Here is an 8,782-nt window from a genome sequence, read left to right as displayed (position 1 = left end):
ATGACAGTGTACATGTACATATATAGGGTTTGTCACCCTAACCTGACACACTTCTCAATAGGTATAATATATATATATATATATATATACTCCATTTGTCTATGTATCATTAATTTATCTATGTGTGATTTGACCTTCATGTGTAAGAAGAAGTATGCAATTCGAAAGACTATCTCACTGTTTACGTATACATATCACTAATTTATCTATAGACGAGAGTTAACCATTCGATTTTGATTATTTTTACTATAAATAAAAATGAATATTTTTTAATGGTGTTGAGTGCATATTTCAAACTTAGGAATTTCAGCCATTGGATCAAAATTGAGCGGGCTCAGTGGTGGGCCCGAATGAAAATTCAAATCAAACAAGTCAGTTGAAGTAGATGAGGCCCACAAAGGTCGTTTAACGGTTAGACGGATTATTTGAAAGAATCAACCGACTAACATTACTCGGACGATTAGTTTAGGAGGAATCAATTAAAACTACTGAATTGGTCGGTATCAATCTAAAATGACCACGTATCGACATGAGAAGTATAGGTTGTAACCGACGACGGTTCAACACACGATGAGTATAACCGATTCGGGAACGATTCCATACAATTTGGATATATATATATATATATTAGCGATTTTTGACAAGAGGATGAAGATCTTCGAACAATAACAATTTCATGAAAGTCTCATTGGGACATTATTTTACATTATCAGTTGTCCTTGTATTTTATTTATCAGTTTTTGCGTACTTTGTTTAGATATTTCGAGATTTCAAATACTTTTCAAATTCGAAGTATATTTCTGAATTTTATTTTTTTATTGTTGACCTTCTATATCAACAAGTGGAATGAATCGGTAAAAAAAATATACATTGAGACGAGAGGGAAAAAATATATCCTATTACTTCACAAAATATCAACATCTAATTCAAAATATTATTTTCGATATTATCAACACAATTTTTTATAATATTTTTTATATATATAATTACTTCAAGCTAAAATACTAAACAAATATACTTATCATCATTCAAACAAATAATTACATAATACAATAATTCTCTGCCTTGCAAATCACTCAACATTTTATTAATGAGTCATAGAATTAAGTTGCAGATAATTGTAAATTATAAAGAAACAAAATAACAATTTGGGATTGTTTATTTGGGGCATTGTTTTATTTTTAAAATTTGAATTTGAATTTAAAAATAATATTTCATTCGTCTCATTTCAAATGGATTATTTTTTTATGTACAGTAAATTATTGTCTCATTTCAAATGGATTATTTTTTTATGTACAGTAAATTAAAAAATAATAATATCTTATTAGTTAATACAAGTAATAATATTCCATTCCAAACACACCTATTTTTCTCCCTCACCATATTATTTAATTTTTAAATTATCGCATTTAATATTATCCACTTAAATTTTTGTATCGAAAATAAATATTTCACGGTGTTTGGGAAAGAGAGAGTAATATTTTATTGGTTAGGAAAATGTGTAAGATAATTTGATATTTTTGGTCTACAAATAAAATAATGATATTTTTGTAATTTTGTAAAAGTAGAGATATTTTAGTATTTATATATAATATATATAAATATATTAGAAAAGAGATAGTTTTGAGCGGTATAAACAAAACTATTGAAAAAAATACTTCGAATTGTGACAAAACAAGTAATTTAATATAATATTTTATTATACTCCCCCCGTCCCAAAAAGAAATATACATTTGCTTTTTTCACGTAGTTTTAGAAATATTAGTATTATATTGGGATATAGTAGGAATAAAATAGAAATGAGTAAAATAACCTTGTTAATATGTGTGATATAAAGGTAATGACATTTGTGTAATATATTGTAAGTTGTAAGGGTATTTGTAATGTTAAGTAGATAGTACAGTTACTAAAAAATGAAATGAATACTTTGTTATGGGACGGACTAAAATGGAAAAATAGATACTTTGTTACGGGACGCAGAGAGTATATCATATTAAAAAATTGAAACCAAATAGATATATTAATTCTTGTCTATGTAATTCGTAAATAATATTTGAAATGTCCATAGAGTTGAAAATCTAAATATAATCAATCATGCACAAAAATCAAAAGATTTATTTGGTTTGTTCTCCAATTAATTTTATGTTCACCATCAAAATACAGATCAATGAAGTCTTGCATCATAACAGACTCCGTGTATAGATACACACCCATGTATCTATACATGGATGTGTGTGGGGCAGGGAGATGATGATGCTGAATAATCGTAACTCAAATTAATTTTATATTTGATACTATCTTCGTCCCAATACAATAGCTTTGTTTATCATTTTTTTTCGTCTCAAAATAATAGTCTCATTTTCATAAATAATTATATCATCGTAAAACTTTCTTTATGTTTTCATTATTATTACACAATTGTCACTACTTTTTACACTAATATATTCACAAAAGCAAAAAAGTTTCTTACTTTTTACCAACTGTGCCAAATACAATAAAACTATAATTTTGAGACGAATAAAATATTATTCCTTTGAAATTACCTCCAAAATCCTTTGAACGGAAGAAGAAAGAAGTGAAAAGGGCTTTAAATATATCCCAATTTAGACAAAACTATAAGGAAGAAATTAAAGTGGGTCGACTTTGTTGATGTAATCAATAAATTGAGGGTTTGAATGCCTTTATGTGCTAAAGGAAGAAAAACGGTTGCTCCATCTATGTTATGTTATTTAAATTTATTTATTTATTTATTTTTTTAAATAAAAATAATTATATCTATTTTTATTATTAAAAAAAATAATTCAAATATTTGAACTTTTACAGTATGATGATGGAAAAAGGTATGATATATGTGTGTGTGTTGATTGATCTATTCTCTTGTGCAATTACTATAAAAATAGTACCAAAAAAGACAATATATAATAAGAGAATGAAGTCTGACGTAATTTCCACAAATTACATTAATTAATTTATTTATTAATTAAATTGGAATAATAATAATAATGTACGAGAGGGTGGATTACATTAGGGTTGTATTTAGTATGTTTTTAAAATATTTTGAAATTTTAGAACGTTAAGAAAATAGTAAAAATTTAAATAAGAAATTATTCTTTCCATATACAAGTAATAATAGATTTATTACTGTTATCACTGGTATTTATATTTGGCCAATTAAATTATTACCGAATTAGCAAAATATACGGCGAACAAATAGTCATGTGATATAATATTGAATATATAATAAATTATTAATTAATCATGTCAAAATAAATTTAAAATTCAAAATGAAACTAGTCTAGGCTTAATAATAGTAGACTGACTAGTAGGCGTAGCCGAGTAGTCGTAGTACCCTCCTCCGGTCCGGTTCGGTCCGGTCCGGTTCATCCATTATTTCCTTACTACTAGTCGTCGTCGTCGTCGTCTACTGCTGCTACTGTTCGCAAATCGCACCGACCGACACGACGAGGTTAATTAATTCCTCAATAATACCCCCACCTCACCCTGTCTCTCCTTTTCTCTTTCTTTCTTTCTGCTGCTACCCGACGCCATTCTCCTGGCTGGCTGCCATCCTCCTTGCTTTACCCAGAGACCCGAACCAGTCCAGAATCCAGATATAATTCAATTCAATTATATACCAAACAAATCAAACATATTGAAAAAAGATTCCTTCTTCCTCTTCCCCAACCCTACCCCTACCCCTACCTCGACCCCCACCCCTATCCCTCCCATCAGTCTGTCCGACCATGATTTAATTTAACCACAACCATTCATCTTCTTCCGCCCCCTTGTGTTTTTTGTTTTTTTAATTTTCTAAATTTTCTTATCTTTTGTGTGGTTTTCACTCCTCCTAATCAGTAATCAGGGAAGGAAAGGAATTAATAATAGTAGTGGTAGCAGTATTTCCCATGGGGGGCTGCGCCAGTTCCAAGCTTGATGACTCGCCGGCGCTGGCTCTTTGCCGAGACCGCTGCGCTTTTCTCGACGAGGCTGTCCGGCAGCGCTTCGCCTTGGCCGATGCCCACTTAGCTTATCTCCACTCCCTCAAAGCCATCGGCTTTTCCCTCGACCTTTTCTTCAATCAAGATCCCGACGCTTCCCCTCCCTCCCCTCTTCTCAACCTCCCCCCTCAAAGGAAGGGGGACCCCTCCCCACCCTCCTCTTCTCCTCCCCCGGACAAAATTAAGCACCATCTCCACTCCCACTCCGACTCCGACTCCGATTCAGATGCGCATCTCCACTTTGATTCTGATGATGAAGACGGCTCTGGTTCGGAATCCCTCCATCATCATCATCATGAAGACGGGACTCCTCCCCCTCCCCTTCAGCAGCAACACCTCCCGTACGACAGCTATTTGCCTCCCATGTACGGCCATCTGAATCCAAATCTTCCGGGAGCCGGCGGCGGGGGCTTTATGAACATCAATTACATGAAAAAACAACCGACGCCGTCTATGGTGTTTGCTCAACGCCCCATGAGTCCAGAAACTATGCGAATGGGCGAATCGTCTTCTTACTATCCTCAGCCTATCTATTCCAATACCAACAATCAGAACCCAAGTCATTCATACCCTTCTTACTACAATTCCAGAAGTGATTATTCAAATTATCCTAATTACGGTGCTGGAGGTGGGTTCTTCGGTGGGTCCTCTGCTCAGCAGGCAGCGTACGACGGTGGCTTTGCATCTCTTCCGGGAGCGGGAGTGGCTTCCAGCTCCAAAGCCCCACCTCCTCCACCTTCACCCCCTAGGCCATCGGCTTGGGATTTTTTAAATCCGTTTGAGAGCTTCGAGAAATACTATCCGACGTACACTCCAAGCCGCGATTCTAGGGAGGTAAGAGAAGATGAGGGGATTCCTGATTTGGAGGATGATGAGGATGAGGTTGTGAAGGAAGTTCATGGGGACCAGAAATTTGTGGACAGTGGGAGAAGCAGCAATTATTCAAAACCAGGGATATCAGAACAGGATGCTCGAGCGGTGAATGATGAGGTGCTACAGTATAGGGGTGCTAGACAAAGTGTAGGGACTGAAAGTGATCCTGTGGAGTATGAGGTGCATATGGTGGATAAAAAGGTGGTTGATGCCGAGGGGGGCTCCAAAGATAGGGGCAATGCATCTGGATTTAAGCCACGGGGTGGCGGGTTCAAAGGAGACTATGATGTTGTCAGGGAGATTAAAGTTCTCTTTGAGCGAGCCTCCGACTCCGGAGATGAGCTTGCAAAGTTTCTTGAGGTTGGAAAGCTGCCTTATAAACGCAAACATGGTGGACATCAGGGTAAAAATTTGATCTTTATGTTGGTTCTTTAAGTTTCATGTTTTAATTATTTGAACAATTCAAATCTTGTTTGAACTCCTCCTTGTTCCAACAGTTTCTTGATCTACTTTTCTGAGTGACATCTTCGATTGAGTTTATTTGATTATTATTGATTTTTGGAGAAGTGCTACGATAATGATATGCATAGTTTGGGTGAAAAATGATATAGATAATTGAATTCTGAATGTATCTGTGCATCAGTTTCTTCCAAGATATTGCATTTGTCTGCGGTGTCCTCGCAACCTTCGACGTCTAAGGGCTCTGATGCTACTGATCCAGCTTCTTTGGAGATTGATAAAGAATTGCAGCTGAGGTCGAAGACACTTTCTTCTACATTACATAAGTTGTATCTCTGGGAGAAGAAATTGTGTGAAGAAGTAAAGGTATAACATTAATTCGCCTCATTAACTTCTTTCTCTTTTTGTCTACTGTATCTGTATTCCCTTGTTCAAAGAGCATTTTGGTAAAAATTAATCAAGTCCTTTTTAAGGGAGAAAATTGATGATAAAAACATCTTGAACCTATATACCATGTTCGTATGGTGGCGTGATGTTCTACGTAAATCCACGCTGGATTGTTGCTCCATGTTGGAATGGTTACTAACTATGTTAAATATAGTGTATAAGTTGGGACTTTTTCTCTAAAAAGCTCCGTTATAGGCTTCATTTCTGATATCTGTTGAATATTATGATCCTAGAGAGCATATTGTGCTGCGTCATTTCACTTTCGGCTGCGGTGTTTCTCTACCTCCCTGCGTGAGGTTTTCTTAACCCTAGATTTCTTGTGTGTTGGGTTGTGTGCTATATAGCCTGCCAGTTATATGCATGTTACTTGGGCCTTAGATTGCAATTATATTGCACAAGCTGAATACCTTTGAGCACATACATGCTGTTCTTTGACATATGGGGATCTTTGAAGTTCATTTATTTTATCATTTACTTTGCCGTTGCTGATTTTAGTTTGTTATTTGAGGTCCCTCCACATTATGGCTAATACGACACTGTCGTTATTTAAAAACACGCCTGATTGCTGACAGCCTAGTTGTATTAATTTGATCGTTTGTGGTTTCTTATGATGAAGACTAGTGAATTTAACGTTGCGTAAGCCTTCTGCATTTCCTTGTGGCAGGTTGAGGAGAAAATGAGAGTCCTCCATGAGCGGAAGTCTAGAAAATTAAAGCGTTTGGATGAAAAGGGTGCTGAACCCCACAAAGTTGATGCAACCAGGACTTTAGTGAGGAGTCTTTCGACAAAAATTAAAATTGCAATTCAGGTAGTTGATAAGATATCGGTGAAGATAAATACATTAAGAGATGAAGAGTTGTGGCCCCAGCTAAACGAGTTCATTCAAGGGTACGTAAATCTTTCTCTCAAAATATGTATCTTTGGTTCAAGTTGCTCCGAAATCTGACTTTAATATTTGGACCGTGCTTATTAATTTTGTTTGTGCAGGTTATATACGTATATACATGTGTGTGTGGCCTGGCCTGCAATAAAATATGTTGTTTCATTATGACTTCGATTAGCTCTTGTTTACTTGAATGATGCATTAAATTTCATGGTGTTGTGCATGAACTGATAATACAGGCTACCAGGTGTGCACAATTCCAGGTACATAGTATCAGGGCACTCTGTGATTGATTAGAGTTGGATTAAGTCCTTGTTTCTGTCGTGGTTTTCTTGTGAAACAAAAATTTCAATAGTTAACACTAGGTTGCGAAGATTGACCCAATTCTATCGATTGATTATACATAATTTAAACTTTTGGTTTCTGAATCTTTTTAGCATCTTTTTTCAAGTTTATATGTTTGGTTTTGGTTTTACATGGGATTCAGATTACTTGTTTTACATATTTTCCTTCCATATGTGATCCTTTATTCTGGTCGGCATTTCCCAGGTTGACTAGAATGTGGAAGTCCATGCTTGAGTGTCACCAGAGTCAGTGTCAAGCAATTACCGAGGCAAAACGATTGGATGCCATTGCACTAAGAAAACACTTCAGCGACGATCATTTTGAAGCAACTCGGCAGCTTGAGCACGATCTTATCAATTGGACTCTGAGGTTCTCTTATTGGGTTGGCGCGCAAAAGGGCTATGTCCAGGCATTGAATAACTGGCTGATGAAATGTCTTCTTTACGTTCCTGAAGAAACAGATGACGGGACTGTGCCGTTCTCTCCTGGTAGAATTGGTGCTCCTCCAGTTTTTGTTGTTTGTTATCAATGGTGGCACTTGTTGGATAGAATTTCTGAGAAGGAAGTTATCGATTCTATGCGCGAATTTGCTTCGAACGTCCTTCAGCTATGGGATCGGGACAAAGCAGAAATGCGGCAAAGGATGCTATCGAGCAAGGATGATAGAAAAATCAAGAGCCTGGAGAAAGAAGACCAGAAGATACAGAAAGAGATGCAGGCGTTGGACAAAAGGATGATGCTAATTTCTGCAGACAGCAACGGGATGCCATTAACAGGACATGTCGTGTACCAAAGTGAAACCACGAAAGGTGGGAGTCTACAGGCCAGTCTGCAACATGTTCTTGAGGCAATGGAAAGATTTACGGCTAACTCGCTTAAAGTGTACGAGGAACTACTGCAACGCATCGAAGAAGACCATCTTGCTGGGGCGCAAGAAACTGCTTCTTCATAAACGTTGAATTCATTGTTGCGACACCAATAACCGACCACAGGCTGCATTTGTTGGTGCACAAGATCATCGATAATAATAAGATGCAATTGTGCAATGATTGATTCATTGTTGTGTGGGAAAAGAGACGAAGAATCAAAACAATACAATAGAATACCTGAGGTTGCATCCATTTCAACAGGATCAAGCATGGCATATTGGGGATTGGTTGATCATCAAAGAAAGAAAGAAAAGAAATGAAGAAAGGAAGCTTGTGGCACATGTAAGTAGGTATGTATTGTGTTTGTATCCATGAACATAAACGAAGGCAGCAAAGTTTTGAGAAGAGTGGAAGGTGTATAAAAGTAGAAGCTACTTCCATTAATGGAGAAAAAGCAAGCTTTAATTTTTATGGGGAAGTGGTAGTGGAACTATTGATGTTTCTGTAGTGTACAGTAAAGTACAGTATGGTAAGTAAGAGGCTGTTCTTATTTTTGACATTATTAAGAAGACATTGAAATGCGATTTGAGCTGAGGAAGATGATGATATGGTGAAGACAGAGAAAAAAGCAGATCAATCCCTCCATCTAATTTATAATCAATTTCCATTTGCATATTTATTTATTTCTTTATGGGATTGGGTTGAGCAAGGCATGTGTGTGTCGATTTCTTTGGTGGGGCTGGGAAGAATGTTGTATGTTATCTGTCCTCAGCTCAGCACAGCACACCATGTGGGGAACACCTCACCTCATACCTTAAATGATTGATTCTTACAGCCTAATTAAAACATTAATCATCATATTACTCAAACTCACTATTATTGTATTATCATAAATCTTGATGATGGAT

At 36.1% G+C, this 8,782-nt stretch overlaps 1 protein-coding gene across 1 annotated transcript; it reads left to right on the top strand.

Moving 5' to 3' along the window:
- Positions 1-3,531: 3,531 nt before the first annotated feature.
- On the top strand, positions 3,532-8,472 carry LOC127253389 (protein ALTERED PHOSPHATE STARVATION RESPONSE 1). The gene is made up of 4 exons (XM_051277963.1): positions 3,532-5,274; positions 5,515-5,696; positions 6,442-6,665; positions 7,210-8,472. The coding sequence occupies exons 1-4, from the start codon at positions 3,906-3,908 to the stop codon at positions 7,955-7,957; spliced, it is 2,523 nt and encodes an 840-aa protein (XP_051133920.1). The 5' UTR covers positions 3,532-3,905; the 3' UTR covers positions 7,958-8,472.
- Positions 8,473-8,782: the final 310 nt, after the last annotated feature.

This window comes from Andrographis paniculata, unplaced genomic scaffold, assembly GCF_009805555.1.
Source record: "Andrographis paniculata isolate CXL003 unplaced genomic scaffold, ASM980555v1 Contig12END, whole genome shotgun sequence".
Taxonomy (NCBI): domain Eukaryota; kingdom Viridiplantae; phylum Streptophyta; class Magnoliopsida; order Lamiales; family Acanthaceae; genus Andrographis; species Andrographis paniculata.
The sequence above is the reverse complement of the archived record's forward strand: the minus strand, read 5'-3'. Positions and strand labels throughout refer to the sequence as shown.

Bases quoted from the DNA above. Each gene is read 5' to 3' on its own strand.
- LOC127253389 (XM_051277963.1), top strand. From the start codon at position 3,906: ATGGGGGGCTGCGCCAGTTCCAAGCTTGATGACTCGCCGGCGCTGGCT. The intron at 5,275-5,514 runs GTAAAAATTTGA...TCTGTGCATCAG, and splicing joins CAAACATGGTGGACATCAGG to TTTCTTCCAAGATATTGCAT. The intron at 6,666-7,209 runs GTACGTAAATCT...GGCATTTCCCAG, and splicing joins CTAAACGAGTTCATTCAAGG to GTTGACTAGAATGTGGAAGT.